Genomic DNA, 23,966 nt, shown 5'->3' with positions numbered 1-23,966 from the left:
TTGTGAAATTTTTCTATCGAAAAATACTCATTGGTGAACTTTTTCCATAGACAAATGTATATTGGTGATTTTTTCTATAGAAAAATTTTCATTGGTGATATTTTTCTGTAGAAACATTTTAATAGGCGAACCTTTCCTATAGAAAAATTTTTAAAGGCGAACTTTTCTATAGATTATTTTTGTTATAGAAAAATTTTCATTGGTTATTTTTTCAAAGTGTTCATTGGTAATGGGTGTATATAGAAAATTGTTCATTGCTGAACTTTTTCTATAGAAAAATATTCATTGGTGAACTTTCTATATAGAAAAATGTTCACTGATGAACTTTTCCAAAGAAAAATGTTCATTGATGAATTTTTCTATAAAAAATATTCGTTGGTGAAATTTCTCTATAGAAAAATGTTCATTGATGAACTTTTTCTATAAAAAAAACTTCATTGATTAACTTTTGCTATGGAAAAATATTTATTGATGAACTTTTTCTGTAGAAAAATCTTCATTGATGAACTTGTTCAAACTGGTGAACTTTTTCTATAGAAAAATGTTCATTGGTGAAACTTTTCCATAGAAAAATGTTTATTGGTGAACTTTTTCCATAGAACAATGCTCATTAGTGACTTGTTTCTGTAGAAATATTTTCATTGGTGAATTTTTCTATAAAAAAATATTCATTGGTGAAATTTCTCTATAGAAAAATGTTAATTGGTGAACTTTTTCTATAGAAACATTTTCATTGGTGAACTTTTTCTATAGCAAGATATTCTTTGCTGAACTTTTTCTATAGAAAAATGTTCCTTTGTGTATTTTCTTCATTGATGAACTTTTACTATAGAAAAAATTCATGGATGGAAATTTTCTGCAGAAAAATGTTCATTAATGAACGTGTCCTATAGAAACATTTTCACTTTGTATATCTTTTTCTATAGAAAAATGTTCATTGGCGAATATTTTCCATAGAAAAATTTTCATTGATGAACTTTTTCCATAGAAAAATATTTATTGGTGAACTTTTTCCATAGAAAAATGTTCATTGGTGAACTTGTTCTGTAGAAATATGTTCATTATTGAAATGTTTTTATAAAAAATGATCATTGGTGAACTTTTTCTTTAAACAAATTTTCATTGGTGAACTTATTCTATGGAAAAATTTCCATTGGTGAACTTTTGCTATAGAAAATTGTCATTGGTGAAGTTTTTCTATAGGAAAATTTTCATTTGTGAACTTTTGAAAAATGATCATTGGAAAAATTTTTCTATAGAAAAATGCTGATTGGTGAACTTTTTTTAAAAAAAAAAAAAGTTGATTGATGAACTTTCTCCATAAAGAAATTTTTATTACTGAATTTTTACATAGAAAAATGTTCATTGGTGAACTTTTTCTATAGAAAAATGCTCATTGGTGAACTTTTTCTATAGAAAAATGCTCATTGGTGAACTATTCTTTATAAAAAATGTTGATTGGTGAACTTTTTCTGTAGGAAACTGTTCATTGGTGAACTTTTTCTGTAGGAAAATGTTCATTTATGAACTTTTTCTATAGAAACATTTTCAGTTTGGTTAAATTTTCTATAGAAAAATGTTCATTGGTGAACCTCTTCCATCGAAAAATGTTCATTGGTGTACTTTTTCCTTAGAATAATGTTCATTGGTGACTTTTTTCTCTAGAAAATGTTCATTGCTGAACTTTTTCCATAGAAAAATGTTCATTGGTGAACTTTTTCTATAGAAAAGTGTTCATTGGTGAACTTTTTCTATAGAAAAATTTTCATTGGTGAACTTTTTCTATAGAAAAATGTTCATTGGTGAACTTTTTCTATAGAAAGATGTTCATTGGGGAACTTTTTCTATAGACAAATGTTCATTGGTGAACTTTTTCTATAGAAAAATTTTCATTGGTGAACTTTTTCTAAAGAAAAGTGTTCACTGGTGAACTTTTTCTATAAAAAAAAAGTTCATTTGTGATTTTTCTATAGAAAAAGTGTCTATAGAAAAGTGTTCATTGGTGAACTTTTTCTATAGAAAAATATTTATTGGTGAAATTTTTCTATAAAAAAGTGATCATTGGTGAACTTTTTCTATAGAAAAATTTTCAATGGTGAGCTTTTTCTATAGAAAAATGTTCATTGGTGAACTTTTTCTATAGAAAAATGTTCATTGGGGAACTTTTTCTATAGAAAAATGTTCATTGGGGAACTTTTTCTATAGAAAAATGTTCATTGGCGAATTTTTCTATAGAAAAATGTTCATTGGCGAATTTTTCTATAGACAAATGTTCATTGGTGAACTTTTTCTATAGACAAATGTTCATTGGTGAACTTTTTCTAAAGAAAAGTGTTCATTGTTGAACTTTTTCTATAGCAAAATGTTCATTTGTGAATTTTCTATAGAAAAAGTGTCTATAGAAAAGTGTTCATTGAACTTTTTCTATAGAAAAATTTTCATTGGTGAACTTTTTCTATAGAAAAATGTTCATTGGTGAATTTTTTCTATAGAAAAATGTTCATTGGGGAACTTTTTCTATAGAAATATGTTTATTGGTGAACTTTTTCTATAGAAAAATGTTTATTGGTGAACTTTTTCTATAGAAAAATGTTTATTGGTGAAATTTTCTATAGAAAAATGTTTATTGGTGAACTTTTTCTATAGAAAAGTGTTCATTGGTGAATCTCTGGTGAACTATAGAAAAGTGTTCATTGGTGAACTTTTTCTATAGAAAAATTTGTGAAGTTTTACTATAGAAAAATGTTCATTGTTGAGCTTTTCCTATAGAAACAAGTTCATTGATGAAATTTTCCTGTAGAAAAAAGTAAGTTGGTGAGCTTTTTCTATAGCAAAATTTTCTATAGAAGAATGTTCATTGGTAAACATTTTCTATAGAAAAATTTTCATTGGAGAAATTTTTCTATAGTAAAATGCTCATTGGTGAACTTTTTTGTAAAACATGTTGATTGGTGAACTTTCTCCATAGAGAAATTTTCATTGGTCAACTTTTTACATAGAAAAATGTTCATTGGTGAACGTTTTCTATAGAAAAATACTCATTGGTGAACTTGTTTTTATAAAAATGTTGATTTTTGAACTTTTTATACAGAAAACTGTTCATTGGTGAACTTTTTCTATAGAAAAATGTTATTGGTAAACGATTTGGTCAAAGCTTTGCAATGTGACTAATGGCTCATTGGCACGAAAGAGTAGCCCAAACGGGTCTAATCTTTTAAAATAGGTATTTAGTTGTTGGCTAGGTCGGATGATTCTTTATTCGTATTCTCATCTTTGTCTATCTTAGTTTGAACCCTCCAAAAAACAAACGTAATTTCTATTTGGTTCTTCAATAAATTACCTAATAGTTATTCGAATTCATTCAATTTTCTTTTGAGTTAACTGTGGCCAATAAAATATGTCCTTTGTGGAAATCGATACTGTTTAAATGTCTAAGAAAAAGGAAAGAAAAAAACATTTTTTGTTCCATGATGTCTCTTAATTTTCATTACAATTTCATTTTCCTTTCATTGTTGATTTCAAATTATATGTAGGTGTAAATTGTTACGTGTGTGTGAGTCGCTGTCGGTATTGGTGTTCCAAATAGAGATGCTTAGGAATGATTCGTTCATTGAATTGATTCGTTCATTGAATTGATTCGTTCATTGAATTGATATCTGCAAGCACATTTCTATTTCTCATTCATTTCGTATTCTTAGTTATCTCGGCTAAGGCATTGTTGCTTCACCCACCTATCTCGTCACCGTGGCTATTGTTATTCGATTTTCTTTTGTTATTTTATTTTGAACGTTTTCAATTTTTTTATCTGTTCCTTTGATGGTGTTGATGGTTCTTCTTTTATTTGATTTTTTTCTTTTTCACAGCATTTATTCTTGTTGTTTTTAATTGTGCACAAAATAAAACCTGAGGAAGCTTAATTTAATTGCACTCCCTCCATGTCATCACACATACACACTCACACACATCCAGTATCGTTTATTACAATAGCCCAGTACATTTGTATCCCTAAAGACAAAATAATGTCTTGGTGCCCTTCTCCAGGGACTGGTGTGACATGTAAACGAGTTTTAAGTACTTTAAGGACATTAACTGAATTTATAGCTTTTCATTGCTTGTTTCTTTGCTTTTCGGTACAATCAGAAGGTGTCCCGTTTTGTTTATTTCATTGGAAATGGAGAAAAGGCGTTGATGTAACACCCTCTTAGGATTTCAATAGAATTTTTGTCCCCTTGAATTGCGATCGCATTGTCTGCTTGATTTCATTTTTTTCTTTTTTTTCATATCGTAAACAATGTTGATATTATCATTTTCTCGTTATCTTTCATCCCGGTTGCTAAATGATTTACCTGCAAGGAATCATGTTGTTGTTTGTGTTGTTCAATTCTGTCTCTTAGCCACTATTGTGCAAATATAATATTTCCAATTAGCTCATATTTATTCCTAAAGTATTTATTGCGTTTATCATGGTCTGGGGTATTTATAAGTGGTGGGTATTTTGTTTCAGTATCGGTTGTTAAAAACCACGGAAGATTCTCTTAGACAAAATTCACAAAAATGGATAAATGCACTCCAGAAAAAAATATTTTTATTAAACATGTATAGATAAATATTCATGGATGAAAATTTTCTGCAGGAACAAAAAAAAATTATGAACTTTTTCTGTATAAAAATGTTTGTTGGTGCACTTTTCGTAGAGAAAAACACCCCTAGGTGAAGTTTTTGTATTGGGTGAATATTTACAGGTGGACTTTTCTATATAAAAATATTCAAATGTGAACTTTTTCTATAGAAAAGTGTTCATTGGTGTAAAATGTTCATTGTTGAACTTTTTCTATAGAAAAATTTTCATTGGTGAACTTTCTCTACAGAATAATGTTCATTGTTCATTGGTGAACTTTTTCTATAGAAAAATGTTCATTGGTGAACTTTTTCTATAGAAAAATTTTCATTGGTGAACTTTTTCTATAGAAAAATTTTCATTGGTGAACTTTTTCTATAGAAAAATTTTCATTGGTGAACTTTTTCTATAGAAAAATGTTCAATGGGGACCTTTGTTCTATAGAAAAATGTTCATTGGTGAACTTTGTTCTATAGAAAACTGTTCATTGGTGAACCTTTTCTATAGAAAACTGTTCATTGGTGAACTTTTTCCATAGAAAAATGTTCATTGGTGAACTTTTTCTTTAGAAAATTGTTCATTGGTGAACTTTTTCTATAGAAAATTTTTCATTGGTGAACTTTTTCTATAGAAAATTTTTCATTGGTGAACTTTTTCTACAGAAAAATGTTCATTGGTGAACTTTTTCTATAGTCATTGGTGAACTTTTTCTATAGCAAAATGTTCGCTGGTGAACTTTTTCTATAGAAAAATGTTCATTGGTGAACTTATTTCTATAGAAAAATGTTCATTGGTGAACTTATTTCTATAGAAAAATGTTCATTGGTGAACTTATTTCTATAGAAAAATGTTCATTGGTGAACTTATTTCTATAGAAAAATGTTCATTGGTGAACTTTTTTCTATAGAAAAATGTTCATTGGTGATCTTCTTTCTATAGAAAAATGTTCATTGGTGAACTTTCTCTATAGAAAAATGTTCATTGTTAAACTTTTTCCATAGAAAAATGTTCGTTGGTGAATTTTTCTATAGAAAAATATTCGTTGGTGGAGTTTTTCTATAGAAAACTGTTCATTGGTGAATTTTTCCATAGACAAATGTTCATTGGTGAACTTTTTCTATAGAAAAATGTTTATTAGTAAACTTATTCTATAGAAAAATGATCATTGGTGAATTTTTTCTATTGAAAAATGTTCATTGGTGAACTTTTTATACAGAAAAATGTTCATTGGTCTATAAAAAAAATGTTCATTGTTGAACTTTTTCTATAGAAAAATGTTCGTTGGTGAACTTTTTCTATAGAAAAATGTTCGTTGGTGAACTTTTTCTATAGAAAAATGTTTATTGATGAACTTTTTCTATAGAAAAATGTTCATTGGTGAACTTTTTCTATAGAAAAATTTTCATTTTCTGTAGAAAAATGTTCATTTTCTGTAGAAAAATGTTCATTGGTAAAAATTTTCTGTAGAAAAATGTTCATTGGTGAAAATTTTCTGTAGAAAAATGTACATTGGTGTACTTTTTCTATAGAAAAATTTTCATTGGTGAACTCTTTCTATAGAAAATTGTTCATTGGTGAACTTTTTCTATACAAAAATGTTCATTGGTGAACTTTTTCTATAGAAAAATGTTCATTCCTGGTAAACTTTTCTATAGAAAAATGTCCATTGGTGAATGTTTTTTATAGCAAAATGTGCATTGGTGAACTTTTTATAGTAAAATGTTCATTGGTGAACCTTGACAAATAATCATTGGTGAACTTTTTCTATAGGAAAATGTCCATTGTTAAACTATTTCTGTAGAAAAATTTTCAGTGATGAACTTTTTCTATAGAAAAGTGTTTATTGACGAGGTCCTTCTACGAAAAAATTCTATAAAGAAATGTTCATTGGTGAAAGTACTACTTTCAGCAATGGCAAAACTAAAAAAAAAAACAAATCATATTTTTTTTTTTCTAAAATTATATATTTTTTAAAATTTATTTCGTTAACAAAAACAACAAATCAAATGTGTCCACGGGCGGGACACCAACAACAGTCCTTAAAATATCAAAACAACAATTTACAATTTCAACAAACGACCATTCAAACGTTGTTGTCTGGCTGAAGGTTTGCGGGAAACGACGCGACCAACGAACAAATTGTTTTGAACGGGCAAGAAGACAAGACGACCACTGCGCAATTTGGTCAAACGGCTAAGGATTTCGATTTGTTCTTCAACATCAGCCAATTCGGATTCGAGTTCATTGTCGGCTTCAGATTCAGTTACGGTTTCAACACTGGTGTTGGGTGGACCATAGACATCGGCAGGTTCTTGGATTCTGGGTTCAGTTTCACCAACCAATTCCAATTCGCTTTCGGCAGAACCTTCTTGTTCTTGTTCAACAGCAGCCTCCTCAACTTCAGGTACCAAATCGAATTGTTCTGGTTCAACAACTTCCAAGATTTCTTGTTCGACAGTTTCAACATCGCTTTTGGGTTCTTCGTTTTCAGTTTCAGTTTCGCTTACCATATCATCAGCGGCGGGTGGACCGTAAGTGGTGGCTGGTTCGTGTTCAACGGCAACATCTACTTCTTGTGTTTGCGATTCGGTTTCAGCTTCGTTTTCGATTTCGGTTTCTGTGGTCTGTTCAACGGCAGGAATATCAGCAATAAACTCACTGTCAGTAACATCAAGAGTATTGAAAGGGGCGGAGAAATCCTGGCTGTCTTCTTCGCTAGGGGGTTGAAAGTCTTCAGCGGGGGCAGGTACAACTTCGGCTTCAGTTTCTTCAGATTCTTCCTTGGGGGATTCAGCAGGTGGACCATAGGTATCAGCGGGGGTATAATCCACAACTTCGGTAAGTTCGGTTTCCGGTGCTGGAGTAGTGGTTTCAGAGATGCTAGTGGTGGTGGTGGTGGAGACAGCGGCGTCAGTGGCTTCAGTGGTGGCGGGCACAATTTCATCAAAATCTTCCAAAGTAGATTGGGTGGTGGTGGAAATAGTTTCTACACTGAAATCGGTTACACTTTCAGTCACAGCCTCGGTAACAACACTGGTGGTGCGGGATTCATTGGGCAATTCAAATGGAATCTTGGGACGGAAACCAGCTTCGGGATAACCAGTCTTAGTTTCCACCACAGATGAAGGTGTGGTGAATTCAATTTGGCGAGCAGATTTCTTAGCACTTGCTCTCTTAACTGGGTTGGCCAATGAGCCGCAAATGGCCAAAGCCACAATGCAAATTTGTAATCCTCTGGAGATAGTCATGGTGATAATGATAGTTGTTAATCCCTTGGAATCTGATTGAACGATAGGATGGTTGGTTGATTGTGGTTACTATTCTAAGCAACTGTTGCTACTGATGTTGATGAATGAACCAAACTTAGCTTTTATAGTTAAAACAACCTTTGATGACAAATCATGGTAGTTTAGTGATGAGTCTTCACTGACATTGTTGCCAAAAAAACGAGAGACAACAACAAGAACAGAAATAAAAATTCGTATTCACGAAATTCACCACCAAAAATTCACAACAGCGGTCCTCAATAAAATTCAATAACCTATAAATGATCAAGAATTCAATTCTTGTTGGATGGAATCAAGGCAATCTCACCCTGTTGACAACTCAAACGAACAAACGACCGAACGAGGTAAACAAATAAAACTACAAAACAAAAAACTTTTCGATGACGCGTTAAACGCATAATTGTTTCAGCAGTCTCTGCGGTAGAGTAAATGTTCCCTTCAAGTCGTCTTACTCTATGTCACCACCAACACCTCCATCGCCCCCTCTCCACAACTCCCGCTATAAACAATTGTTCACTTAAACGATGTCGTGCAGCAGCATACAAATGTAGATCATAGAAGAGAGGTGGCCATAGACAGAACAGGCGTAGTAGTGTAGTTGGACAAAAAAATTCGAGTAAAATAAACTGGGTAAAGAGGTTATTAGGGTGGAACGTAAAGGGAATTTCTAGCATATTTTAAAAACATAAATAACAGTTATTGCCTTGTGTGAGAGGAATTGTTAATTTTGCTCATTCTTTGATTTTGAATTTTGAATATCATTTCAAATTTCATATTTTCACGGTCAATGATATTACAGAGAATTTTAAGGAAGTTTGCAAATTTGAAACTTGGTTTAAATCATGTTCTGCTGGGGAATGTTTTTTTACATACAACGGCACCAATAACCGAATAGAGAATTTATATAACACCCACAGAGTTAGAAGTTCTGTGGGTGTTATATAAATTTTCTATTCGGTTATTGGTGCCGTTGTCTGTAAAAACATCCCCCAGTATGAATCAATTGGAGAAGTACCGAGGAAACTCTATGTTCACCAATGAACATTTTTCTATAGAAAAACAATGTTAATTGGTGAAATTTTCGATAGAAAAAGTTCACGAACGATAGAAAAAGTTCACTAATGAACATTTTTCTATAGAAAAAGTTCACCAATGAACATTTTTCTATAGAAAAAGTTCACCAATGAACATTTTTCTATAGAAAAAGTTCACCAATGAACATTTTTCTATAGAAAAAGTTCACCAATGAACATTTTTCTATAGAAAAAGTTCACCAATGAACATTTTTCTATAGAAAAAGTTCACCAATGAACATTTTTCTATAGAAAAAGTTCACCAATGAACATTTTTCTATAGAAAAAGTTCACCAATGAACATTTTTCTATAGAAAAAGTTCACCAATGAAGATTTTTCTATAGAAAAAGTTCACCAATGAACATTTTTCTATAGAAAAAGTTCACCAATGAACATTTTTCTATAGAAAAAATTCACCATTGAAAATTTTTCTGTATTTTGCTATAGAAACAGTTCACCAATGAACGTTTTGCTATATTCACAAAAGAACATTTTTCTATACAAAAAGTTCACCAATGAACATTTTTCGATAGAAAATACTAACCAATGATCGATTTTCTATGGAATATGTTGGTTCACCAATGAACATTTTTCTATAGAAAAAGTTATTCAATGATAATTTTCCCATAAAAAAACTCATCAGTTGGTGAACTTTTTCTATAGAAAAAATTAACTTGGTAAACGTTTTCTATCGAAAAATGTCACCAATTAACTTTTCTATAAAAAAGTTCACCAATGAACATTTTTTTATAGAAAACGTTTACCAAGGTAATTTTTTCTATAGAAAAAGTTCACCAACGAAAAATTGTCTATAGAAAAAGTTCACCAATGAAATTTTTTCTAAAGAAAAAGTTCACTAATGAACATTTTTCTATAGAAAAAATTCACAATTGAACATTTCTCTATAGAAAAAATTTGCCATTGAACATTTTTCTATATTTTGCTATAGAAACAGTTCACCAATGAACGTTTTGCTATAGAAAAAGTTCACCAATGAACGTTTTGCTATAGAAAAAGTTCACCAATGAACATTTTTCCATAGAAAAAGTTCACCAATGAACATTTTTCACCAAAGAACATTTTTCTAAAGAAAAATTCAAAGATGAACATTTTCTATAGAAAAAGTTCAACAATGTATGTTTTTCTATAGAAAAACTTCACCAATGAATATTTTTGTATAGAAAAAGTTCACCAATGAATATTTTTCTATGGAAAAAGTTCACCAATGTACATTTTTCTATAGAAAAAATTCGCCAATAAAAATTTTTCTATAAAAAAAAATTCACAATGGATATTTTTCTATAGAAACAGTTCACCAATAAACATTTTTTTATAGAAAAATTTCACCAATGAAAAATTGTCTATAGAAAAAGTTCACCAATGAACATTTTTCTATAGAAAACGTTCACCAATGAATATTTTTCTATAGAAAAAGTTCACCAATGAATATTTTTCTATAGAAAATTTCACCAATGAACACTTTTTTATAGAAAAATTCACCAATGAAAATTTTTCTATAGAAAAAGTTTACCAATTAACATTTTTCTATAGAAAAAGTTCACCAATGAATATTTTTCTATAGAAAAAGTTCACCAATGAACATTTTTCTATACAAAAAGTTCACCAATGAAAATTTTTTTATAGAAAAAGTTCACAAATGAACATTTCTCTATGGAAAAAGTTTAACAATGAATATTTGTTTATAAAAAAAGTTCGCCAATGGACATTTTTCTGTAGATAAAATTCACCAATGGGCATTTTTCTATAGAAAATATTAACCAATGATCGATTTTCTATGAATATTTTGGTTCACCAATGACCACTTTCACCAATGAATATTTTTCTATAAAAAAAGTTATTCAATGATAATTTTCCCATAGAAGAAATTCGTCTGTGATCATTTTTTATCGAAAAAGATCAAAAGATCAAAAGATTTTCTATAAAAAAGTTCACCAATGAACATTTTTCTATAGAAAAAGTTCACAACTGAACATTTTTCTATAGAAAAAGTTCACCAATGAATATTTTTCTATAGAAAAAGTTCACCAATGAATATGTTTCTATAGAAAAAGTTCACCAATGTACATTTTTCTATAGAAAAAGTTCACCAATGAACAATTTTCTGTAGAAAAAGTTCACTAATGAACATTTTTCTATTGAAAAAGTTCACTAATGAACCTTTCACCAATCAACATTTTTCTATAGAAAAAGTTCACCAATAAACATTTAGAAAGTTCACCAATAAACACATAGAAAAAGTTCACCAATGAATATTTTTCTATAGAAAAAGTTCACCAATGAACATTTCTCTATACAAAAAGTTCACCAATGAAAATTTTTTTATAGAAAAATTCACAAATGAACCTTTTTCTATGGAAAAAAATCACAAATAAACATTTTTCTATAGAAAAAGTTCACCAATGAACATTTTTCTATAGAAAAAGTCACAAATGAACATTTTTCTATAGAAAAAGTTCACAAATGAACATTTTTCTATAGAAAAAGTTCACCAATGAATATTTTCCTGTAAAAAAAGTTCACCAATGAATTTTTTTCTATAGAAAAAGTTCACCAATGAACATTTTTCTATACAAAAAGTTCACCAATGAAAATTTTTTTATAGAAAAAGTTCACAAATGAACATTTTTCTATAGAAAAATTTCACCAATGAAAATTGTTTAAAGAAAAATTCATCAATGAACATTTCTCTATAGAAAAAGTTCACCAATGAACATTTGTCTATAGAAAAAGTTCACCAATGAACATTATTCTGTAGAAAAAGTTCACCAATGAACATTTTTCTATAGAAAGAGTTCACCAATGAATATTTTTCTATAGAAAAAGTTCACCAATGAATATTTTTCTATAGAAAAAGTTCACCAATGATTATTTTTCTATAGAAAAAGTTCACCAATGAATATTTTTCTATAGAAAATTCACCAATGAATATTTTTCTATAGAAAAAGTTCTCCAATGAACATTCTTCTATAGAAAAAGTTCCCCAATGAATATTTTTCTATAGAAAAAGTTCACCAATGTAAATTTTTCTATAGAAAAAGTTCACCAATGTACATTTTTCTATAGAAAAAGTTCACCAATGTACATTTTTCTATAGAAAAAATTCGCCAATAAAAATTTTTCTATAAAAAAAAATTCACAATAAATATTTTTCTATAGAAACAGTTCACCAATAAACATTTTTTTATAGAAAAATTTCACCAATGAAAAATTGTCTATAGAAAAAATTCACCAATGAACATTTTTCTATAGAAAACGTTCACCAATGAATATTTTTCTATAGAAAATTTCACCAATGAACACTTTTTTATAGAAAAATTCACCAATGAAAATTTTTCTATAGAAAAAGTTCACCAATGAATATTTTTCTATAGAAAAAGTTCACCAATGAACATTTTTCTATACAAAAAGTTCACCAATGAAAATTTTTTTATAGAAAAAGTTCACAAATGAACATTTCTCTATGGAAAAAGTTCACAAATAAACATTTTTCTATGGAAAAAGTTCACAAATGAACATTTTTCTATGGAAAAAAATCACAAATAAACATTTTTCTATAGAAAAAGTTCACCAATGAACATTTTTCTATAGAAAAAGTTCACAAATGAACATTTTTCTATAGAAAAAGTTCACAAATGAACGTTTTTCTATAGAAAAAGTTCACCAATGAATATTTTTCTGTAAAAAAAGTTCACCAATGAATATTTTTCTATAGAAAAAGTTCACCAATGAACATTTTTCTATACAAAAAGTTCACCAATGAAAATTTTTCTATAGAGAAAGTTCACAAATGAACATTTTTCTATAGAAAAAGTTCACCAATGATTATTTTTCTATAGAAAAAGTTCACCAATGAATATTTTTCTATAGAAAATTCACCAATGAATATTTTTCTATAGAAAAAGTTCTCCAATGAACATTCTTCTATAGAAAAAGTTCACCAATGAATATTTTTCTATAGAAAAAGTTCACCAATGTAAATTTTTCTATAGAAAAAGTTCACCAATGTAAATTTTTCTATAGAAAAAGTTCACCAATGTACATTTTTCTATAGAAAAAGTTCACCAATGTACATTTTTCTATAGAAAAAGTTCACCAATGTACATTTTTCTATAGAAAAAGTACACCAATGTACATTTTTCTATAGAAAAAGTTCACCAATGAAGATTTTTTATAGAAAAAGTTCACCAATGAAGATTTTTCTATAGAAAAAGTTCACCAATGAACTATAATTTTCTATTTTTTGTTTTTCTAACCACCCCAATATACTTCCCACATATGTATCACCTAGAAACACAACATACATACATACCAACACACTACCTAGAGGCATAGTTGTGCGTTTCATTTTGGGGTTCAATGTTAATTTGTAATAAATGATAATCATCCTCCGTATGGCCAACAACATCAATATTATCGTCAACAACAAAATCATCATCAACATGATCATCATGTCGTCGTATACGATTCGAAACATACACACACATCTACCGACACTTTATCGAATACACTACGTGCATTCAAACATATGTGTGTTTGTCATCAGCGTCTGTTATAGATTCGGTTTGTAGTTGTTTTATTCGTTTTATTTTTTGGTATGAATTGAATTCGTTTTCATTTTAACGCTGGTTGCTGCAGTCGTGTAGTCGTCTATGCCACTCACGTACTTAAATTTATTGTATCGTTTTATTTCGAACTGACTCAACACCCTAACCCGACAGGCAAGCAGCAACAACAGTACATTGCTCTCATTGCTCGTGTTCTGCATGTATGAAGCTGTGTGCGTGTGTGTGCAAGTGGCTGTTGCTCTCAGTGTTCTGTTGGTGTATTTTTTAAATGATTATTTGTCCTTATGTCTTTTTGAATGTATTGGTGTTGTTTGTGTTTTGGTTTTTTGTTTGCGAATGTCCATTTGCAGAAGCAGATTCATGGCATTTTTACTGGCTGCCTGCCCATGTAGTTGTCAGTGTATGTGTAAGCATGTCACTTTTGATTGTTATTTTTTTATTCTGTTAATTCATTTACTCGCAAAACAAGAAAAACAAAAAAAAGGTTAAAATTGCATTATCAACTCTAGGGTTATTATGTGCACCAAACAATCACACACACAGCCAGACACATCAGCACACTGACACATGTAGATGCCAGCATCAGAGTCCAGATGAAGAGTGGTAAGAAAAAACATTTATCTATGTGGTTTGTTAAATGGTTAATGCTCGGAATAGCTTTAAAACTGATATTCTTGAGAACGGATATAATTCTATCCTGATATGCAAAAAATATCTGATCATATAAACTGAAATTTCTTCTACTACTAAGGTCTTAAAATTTTCTTAACTTTGTAGCCTGCTTTGAAACCACTGTCTGTACAACAGCCGCTCAAACAACTACTTACTACAGCCTAGCATATTTTATTTCGCTCATTTGTAGTTTTTGAGGCCTGTGATGATAAATTATGTCATATTTTTTGTAATTTTATGCAGTTGTAGCAAATAATGTGCCATATGTGACCCTGTCTTGTATTCATACATCATCCAGTACATCAGTATGGGTGTATGTGGATGTGTGTTGAATACTGGCATTTACTATATTACACTATTTTATTTAAACACACATCCGCAAATACATACACACATACATATGTATGTTTATGCACATTATGACATATTGTAATAAAATAAGCCACACATACACACACACTCTTATATGTATTTGCACAATCTGTGTGGGAAAATGATTTTGAATAATGTTGCCCGGGGAATATGTCAAAACTTGTTTGAATTAATGGAGTTAATGGCAGAAAGGGAGAATGATTTCTTTTTTTAGTAATATAATCACAGCAAACACACTTACATATATACATTCACATGAACAAAGTTCAATTTATCTTAACCATACACACATATGCACATGTACGTTGTATGTATGTGTACTTCCTTATCGAAAAAAAAAACAAAATAAATCTGCTCACATATCTTAAACATCCATCATCCAATTTGGATAAACCGGTAACAAATTAAATGTAATATCTCCCCACCACCAACCCCACCAACCGACCGTTGTATTAAAAATAGTTTTCGGAACTATTGAAACTCCGCTACTGCTTAAAATTCCATACCGCGTGTCAGTGATTGACAAGTGTTTTAATTGTCTTGTTTTATTCGTGTTAATGTCTATGTTTTTGTGTGTAATACTTCCTCATTCCGATTAATTGCCGCCATCGGACACTTAAATTTACCACAAATTTAATGAAATGGAAACTTTTGGGAAACATAATAAATGTCCATTATTTCCCTAAGCGACAGCTAATGCGCAGCTAATATTTTTTCCACAGATTCAGATTTCATTTAAAATTACATAAAATTTATACACTAAACATTTTATATATACACTTACCTTCTAAATCCACCACACGACCAGCCCGTTTCAAAGCTCTCACTGCCTCATCATGTGTTGCCTCTCTTAATTCCTCTCCATTCACTGAAAGTATTGCATCGCCCACATACAGGCCCTTTGCTTGATCGGCAGCCATACCACGAAATATTTTTGATATAAGAATGGGCATGCGATTCTCACGTCCACCCTTAATCGATATACCCAAACCATTATTTTCAGACTTAATAATGCGAACCTGAAAAAATAAAGGGGTGGTTTTGAAAACAATTTTGAACATTAAAAAATATATAAATAAATGTGCTTTATCTATGGAAAATCCTTAAAGGGTGCTGTTATCTATAAAAAATCCTAAAAGGGTCGCTTGTCTATAGAAAACCTTTTGGAGGCCGATTTCTATAGAAAAAGTTCACAAATGAATATTTTTCTATAGAAAAAAATTCACCAATGAACATTTTTCTATGGAAAAAGTTTACCAACAAAAATTTTTCTATCGAAAAAAGTTCAACAATGAAGACTTTTTCAATAAAAAACAAATTTCTATAGAAAAATATCACCAATGAATATTTTTCAGGTTCACCAATGAATATTTTTCTATAGAAAAAGTTCACCAATGAACATTTTTCTATAGAAAAAGTTCACCAATGAACATTTTTCTATAGAAAAAGTTCACCAATGAACATTTTGCAATTGAAAAAGTTCACCAATGAACATTTTTCTATAGAAAAAGTTCACCAATTAACTTTCTATAAAACAAGTTCACCAATGAACATTTTTCTATAGAAAATGTTCACCAATGAACATTTTTCTGTAGAAAATGTTCACAATGAACATTTTTCTATAGAAAAAGTTCACCAATGAAAATTTTTCTATAGAAAAAGTTCACCAATGAAAATTTTTCTATAGAAAAAGTTCACCAATGAAAATTTTTCTATAGAAAAAGTTCACTAATGAACATTTTTCTATGGAAAAATTCACCAATGAACCTTTTTCTATGGCATAAGTTCTCCAATGAACATTTTTCAAAAGGAAAAGTGCACCAATGAATATTTTTCTATAGAAACAGTTTACCAACAAAAAAATTTCTATAGAAAAAAGTTCAACAATGAAGTTTTTTTCAATGGAAAACAAATTTCTATAGAAAAATTCACCAATGAAAATTTTTCTATAGAAAAAGTTCACAAATGAACATTTTTCTATAGAAACTTTCACCAATGAATATTTTTCTATAGACAAAGTTCACCCATGAATATTTTTCTATAGACAAAGTTCACCAATGAATATTTTTCTATAGAAAAAGTTCACCAATGAACATTTTTCTATAGAAAAAGCTCATCAATGAACATTTTTCTATAGAAAAAGTTAAACAATGAACATTTTTCTATAGAAAAAGTTCACCAATGAACATTTTTCTATAGAAAAAGTTCACCAATGAACATTTTTCTATAGAAAAAGTTCACCAATGAACATTTTTCTATAGAAAAAGTTCACCAATGAACATTTTTCTATAGAAAAAGTTCACCAATGTACATTTTTCTATAGAAAAAGTTCACCAATGAACATTTTTCTATAGAAAAAGTTCACCAATGAACATTTTTCTATAGAAAAAGTTCACCAATGAACATTTTTCTATAGAAAAAGTTCACCAATGAACATTTTTCTATAGAAAAAGTTAACCAATGAAATTTTTTCTATAGAAAAAGTTCACAAATGAATATTTTTCAATAGAAAAAGTTCACCAATAAACATTTTTCTATAGAAAAAGTTCACCAATGAACATTTTTCTATAGAAAAAGTTCACCAATGAATATTTTTCTATAGAAAAAGTTCACCAATGAAAATTTTTCTATAGAAAAAGTTCACCATGAACATTTTTCTATAGAAAAAGTTCAACAATAAACATTTTTCTATAGAAAAAGTTCACCAATGAACATTTTTCTATAGAAAAATTCTCTAATGAACATTTTCTATAGAAAAAGTGCACCAATGAACATTTTTTATAGAAAAAGTTCACCAATGAACATTTTTCTATAGAAAAAGTTCATCAATGAACATTTTTCTATAGAAAAAGTTCACCAATGAACATTTTTCTATAGAAAAAGTTCACCAATGAACATTTTTCTAAAGAAAAAGTACACCAATGAACATTTTTCCATAGAAAAAGTTCATCAATAAACATTTTTCTATAGAAAAAAATCACCAATGAACATTTTTCTATAGAAAAAGTTCACCAATGAACATTTTTCAATAGAAAAAGTTCACCAACGAACATTTTACTATAAAAAAGGCTCACCAATGAACATTTTTCTATGGAAAAAGTTCACCAATGTACAGGTTTCTATAGAAAAAGTTCATCAATGAACATTTTTCTATAGAAAAAGTTCACCAATGAACATTTTTCTAAAGAAAAAGTACACCAATGAACATTTTTCCATAGAAAAAGTTCACCAATAAACATTTTTCTATAGAAAAAAATCACCAATGAACATTTTTCTATAGAAAAAGTTCACCAATGAACATTTTTCAATAGAAAAAGTTCACCAACGAACATTTTACTATAAAAAAGGCTCACCAATGAACATTTTTCTATGGAAAAAGTTCACCAATGTACAGGTTTCTATAGAAAAAGTTCACCAATGAACATTTTTCTATAGAAAAAGTTCACCAATGAACATTTTTCTATAGAAAAAGTTCACCAATGAGCATTTTTCCATAGAAAAGGTGCACCATCATTCTATACAAAAAGTTCACCAATGAACATTTTGCTATAGAAAAAGTTCACAAATGGAAAATTTTCTATAGAAAAAGTTCACCAGTGAACATTTTACTATAAAAAAGGCTCACCAATGAACATTTTTCTATGGAAAAAGTTCACCAATGTACAGGTTTCTATAGAAAAACTTCACCAATGAATATTTTTCTATAGAAAAAGTTCACCAATGAAAATTGTTATATAGAAAAAGTTCACCAATGAACATTTTACTATAGAAAAAGTTCACCAATGAACATTTTTCTATAGAAAAAGTTTACCAATGAATATTTTTCTATACAAAAAGTTCACCAATGAACATTTTTCTATAGAAAAATTCACCAATGAACATTTTTCTATAGAAAAAGTTCACCAATGAACATTTTTCTATAGAAAAAGTTCACCAATGAACATTTTTCTATAGAGTTCTATAAGTTGACATATGAACATTTTTCTATAGAAAAAGTTCACCTATGTACATTTTTCTATAGAAAAAGTTCACCAATGAACTTTCTATAGAAAAAGTTCACCAATGAATATTTTCTATTGTAAAATTTCACCAATGAAAATTTTTCTATAGAAAAAGTTCACTAATGAACATTTTTCTATAGAAAAAGTTCAATAATGATCCCCACTGAACATTTTTCTATTGGAAAAGTTTACCAATGAACATTTTGCTATAGAAAAAGTTCACCAACGAAATTTTTTCTATAGAAAAAGTTCACCAACGAACATTTTTCTATAGAAACAGTTCACCAACGAACATTTTTCTATAGAAAAATCATCCGTAAACATTTCTCTACAGAGAAATTTCGCCAATAAATATTTTCAGTAAAAAAGTTCACCAATGTTCACTACCATTTTTGTATAGAAAAGTTTCACCAATGAACATCATTCTATAGAAAAAGTTCACCAATGAAAAAGTTCACCAATGAACATTTTTCTATAAAAAAATTTCACCAATGAACTTTTTTCTATAGAAAAAGTTCACCAATGAACGAAAATGTTTCTATAGAAAAAGTTCACCAATGAACGAAAATGTTTCTATAGAAAAAGTTCACCAATGAACATTTTTCTACAGAAAAAGTTTCACCAATGAGTATTTTTCTATGACAAAAGTTCACCAATGAATATTATTCTATAGAAAAAGTTCACCAATGAATATTATTCTATAGAAAAAGTTCACCAATGAACATTTTACTATAGAAAAAGTTCACCAATAAACATTTTTCAATAGAAAAAGTTCACCAATAAACATTTTTCTATAGAAAAAAGTTAATCAATGAACATTTTTCTATAGAAAAAGTTCACCAATGAACTTCTATTTTTTTGCCACATTTCATTTCATTACTTCATATTTCATTCTTCTTCACATTCATTTACTTACATGTCTTTTTTGATTTGCCACATGATCAGGTACATCGCACATATCCATGCCATTGTCCAATGTGTTATTGTTCAGCATGTGATCACCATTGTCTGTTGTATCCAATTCGTTACTAGTTGCTGTTGTTGTTGTAGAATTTATTGTTGACGTACCACCACCAATGCCAACACCACTACCGCTACCCACAACACCGCCACCCATGCCCTGCATGGAGGCCGATGAAGGTATTGAACCATTGTGGCCACTGTGATTACTTCTAGAAAGTGGAATAAGTTTCAAGAATCGAAGTTACTCACACAGATTTTCTCTCTTCCAACTTACCCCAAAGTTCCATTTAACGTTGTTGACTGATCACCACCATTGCCTGCATTCTCACAGGTCTCATCTAAACTTATGGCCAAATAATCTGTTTCCAATGTTACCAATACCCGATACCAGGCTCCCCGAACTCTTGTCTCCAGTGTACCACAACGCATACCGGAGGGTGATTGTGTGGGTAGGGGCTGAACTGGTGGATTGTTCAGCGTCCTACCCAAATTTGAAGATTCCACCATTGTGGCTTCCAGTTTTTTGAGATCCGTTGTTAAAATTTCTCACAGCTATGTGTCAAATTATTAACTCACAGCCCCAGGAGATGTGGTTCAGACATTTTGAAAATGTTCTTGGTGTTTGCTATTTTTTCTGCTTGTGTTTGAATTCAATTTTTCTTTGTTTTGTATGATGTTTGAATTACACTGTGCAACATTTTTGAGTCAATCGCGTGCAAACAACTTCTGTCCAGAATTTTATGAAAGTAGAGGACCAATAGGGAAAAACCATATTTTGGTTTTGTTTTCTTAGATCGGGTTCGGTTTTTATGGCCTCATCTAAACATGGTTAAAAATCGAATGTTTAAAACCAATCGGGGCTGTATCTCTGAAACCAATACGAATCTTGTTTTGACATCTGCAGCAAACTTGTAGATAAGAGCAAGAAGAAAATATTTGGAGGAATGGTGAACTCGAAAAACTGCATTTATTGCCTTAAATTTTACAATATATCTTAAAATTCTATAATTTGTGTATATTTCGCAGCGTATCTCCTAAAATGTTAAATTCTTTTTAATGTTACCTTTTGGGAAAATATTCTCTGGAATATAATACACAACTCTTCAGAACATTTTATTGTTGTAAAATGCCTCTATCGTCTTGTTCATAGCACATTTTTCAACAACAATTTGGTAAATATTTCAATAATTCATTAAAATCCCCAACATGAGAATAAACAGCCTGTGTGAACATTGTTTGAAATAAGTTTTATAAAAGGTATGTTATGAAATACCCCCTAAACAACGTGAAATAACAATTTTAGAGGTTCAGAATGATCTGAAGAATTGATGGTCACATTATTTGGAACATTTTTAAAATGGTTACTTGTTTCAACTTCAAACAGTTTAGTTGTTACTGACCAGAATTTCAAAAATTATGTAAATTTTCAATATTTTAACGAGTTTGATCCGCTACATGCAGCTTTTCCTAGTTCATCTGTTTGACATATAAGTTCTACTACTCTAGGGCTACAATATTGCTGAAGACTGCAAAGCAAAGTTCTCATTAGTTTCGGAGATTAAGGTCCGATCACAGGAAAAAAGGCTCATTTTAGGTCGGTTTAGATGAGGCCATAAAATCTAAACCCGATCTAAGAACACAAAACCCAATTAAGGTTTTTGTAGTCTCAATATGTACTTTCAGAAAATGCCCATTAGAAGTTGTTTGCATTTCCAGTGTTGCACAGTGTTATCAAATTGTTTCTTTTGTCACTGAAAAGGGAAATAGAAAAAATGAAGATGATAAATGAAACATAAATATTTTAATAATTTTTTAAATATTTTTTATTCACACTCTTATTTGGCTTTCCTTATTTTTGTATAAAGATTTAAACATAAAATTCACAAAATATCTAAATTTAACTAAAGTTTTAAATATAACTAAATATAATTAAAGTTAAATTTTTTTTGCACAACCTTTTCAATTTAAACACTTTGGTAGAAATATTTAAGGCCTGAAAATTTCTTACTAAAGTATTTCCTATTCTAGACTTTTGTTGTAGGACTCCATGGTAAGCGCTCACCAAGCATCTAAGCATTTGTCCAGGCAACCAAAGACAATGACTTCCACTTTTTCTACCAAAAGGGGGAGAGAGAGAAGGAGTAGAGGAGAGACATTGAAAGACAACCCGGAATTCTATGATTGTCTTTAAAACCCTCTGGGGAGTCTGACTGACTGAAAAGTAATCACAAGGACGACATGAAACAAACAACAAAAACAACAACACAAAGGAATATTCAAGCTTTACTGTTTGGTGTTGAGGATGTTAACTTCTAATAGCTTCTAAACGTGTTTCTGCATTAAACGTAAGCTAAACAATAAACATGCACAGTAACCAAACACACACATGTTCATCCACACACATAGACACTTTGCCATTAAAAACGAACCAGTCCTTGCCGGCTTAACATTGCCCAAGCAAGCAAGCAAGTGCCATGCATGCTTCTTCCAACGGTTCCGTCGTAGACACTTTGCCTTTTGTGTAAAAAATAATTGTTACCCGCGGTGCTAAATTACGTATGTATGTATACGCAACTACACATTAAGCATGTCGGTGTGTATGTATGTCTGTGTGGGTGTTGTTAATGTAAATATGAAAAAGGCTTAAGGTGATATCTACCACACACATACATATATACATATTTATACTGTGATGGCTTGATGTGAGCACAAATCACGTTCTAATGTTTGTCACTTTAATAGTGTGGGGGGTAGGATACCAACCAAGTTACTTTTGTCAATAGATTGTGAGCAATGATCTAAGGTATAGTTGTCAGGTATAATAGGAATACGAGGGTAAAAGGAAAAATGGGGGAGTGAAGGCAAACATATCTAACTACAAAATCAAACATTACTAAATTTTGGTAATTATAGTTTAACTAGCAAAGTGCCCGCTACTTCGTATGCGTTAAATATATAAAACAAATGAACAATATATAATATAGAATGGTGGAAACATTTTGTGTACTAATACGTACCACTTTAGTTCGATTTTTGTCACGCCTACACATCAAGAGTAATCCACATTTTTTGAGATATTTTAATTGAGGTTCTCAGCGCAAATACGGCCTAACCCAACAACCGCCATCCTCATTTCTAGCTCTATCTGTTCCCCCAATTATAGAACTATTTAGTACTTTACATGTAAATATATACATACGAACCTCCTCCTATTATTTCAAAATTCCCATTACACAATAACAAATTGTACCAAATCCTGTGCCATTTACAACTTTTTACGTATATTTATGGCACATATTTCTTAAATCGGACGTTATAAGCAAATGATAACAATAATCTTAATTCCAAATCTCACGAATCCAGATCTATCCGTTCATCCAATACAAAATTGTACCATACATGGAACCATTTCGTACCCCTAAGTGTACCTAATTCCACATTTTAGGATTCGAGCGCTATAATTTCACCTAAATCCTAATTGTACAAAATGTAGTACTTTTTGTAAGCATAAGTACGCATTTCTAAAACTAAGTACGCATTTCCAAAACTAACCCCAACAGTAATATTAACTCCAAAATTCAAGATTCCAGCTCTAACCGTTCGCTCAAATCCAAGTTGTAGCATATCTCAATCCTACACTCCAACAGTAATATTAATTCCAAATTTCTTGATTCCAGCTCTACACGTTCGCTCAAATCCAAGTTGTACCAAATTTAGGACAGTTTAGTACTTTTCGTACATATAAGTACGAATTTCCAAAACTTCATCAATCCTACACCCCAACAGTAATCTTAATTCCAAACTTCAAGATTCCAGCTCTAGCCGTTTGCTCAAATCCAAATTGTACCAAATTTAGTACTTTTCGCACTCATAAGTACGAATTTCAAAAACTACTTCTATATCTCAATCCTACACTCCAACAATAATCTTAATTCCAAATTTCTTGATTCCAACTCTATCCGTTCGCTCAAATCCAAATTGTACCAAATTTAGTACTATTTAGTACTTTTCCTACCCATAACTAAAAATTTCCAAAATTTTATCAATCCTACAATTCAACAGGTATTTTAAATTCAAAATTGGGGATGGCAGCTACATCAGATCACCAAAATCCAAATTGTACCAAATTTAGTATCATTTAGTACTTTTCGTACCCATAAGTACAAATTTTCAAAACTACCTCATTCCTATGTTCAAACGATAACTCAAATCCAAATTTGGTTCCATTTAGGTCTATTCGTATCCATAGTACGAATTTCTAAACCTACCTCTATCAACACTTCAACATCAATTTTAATTCCGAATTTCACGATTCCAAATGTATCCTATCACTGAAATCCAAATTGTACCAAATTTAGTACTATTTAGTACTTTTCCTACCCATAACTACAAA

At 30.1% G+C, this 23,966-nt stretch overlaps 1 protein-coding gene across 7 annotated transcripts in view; it reads right to left on the bottom strand.

Moving 5' to 3' along the window:
• Positions 1-23,966, bottom strand: part of Syn1 (Syntrophin-like 1) — a 101,224-nt gene that overhangs the window by 58,227 nt on the left and 19,031 nt on the right. For 2 of the 7 annotated variants that reach the window (XM_073986355.1, XM_073986354.1), the window contains 4 exons: positions 21,251-21,324; positions 19,848-20,260; positions 19,527-19,782; positions 15,394-15,628 (listed from right to left, as the gene is read on the bottom strand). In XM_073986355.1, coding sequence (XP_073842456.1) covers positions 15,394-15,628; positions 19,527-19,782; positions 19,848-20,080 — 724 coding nt within the window. In that variant the 5' untranslated portion in view covers positions 20,081-20,260; positions 21,251-21,324. The remainder of the gene's footprint in view (positions 1-15,393; positions 15,629-19,526; positions 19,783-19,847; positions 20,261-21,250; positions 21,325-23,966) is intronic. The other 5 variants (XM_073986357.1, XM_073986361.1, XM_073986356.1 and 2 more) reach the window with 4 other exon arrangements.

Source organism: Musca autumnalis, unplaced genomic scaffold (genome assembly GCF_047663935.1).
Source record: "Musca autumnalis isolate F117 unplaced genomic scaffold, ASM4766393v1 scaffold_4, whole genome shotgun sequence".
Lineage (NCBI taxonomy): Eukaryota > Metazoa > Arthropoda > Insecta > Diptera > Muscidae > Musca > Musca autumnalis.
The sequence above is the reverse complement of the archived record's forward strand: the minus strand, read 5'-3'. Positions and strand labels throughout refer to the sequence as shown.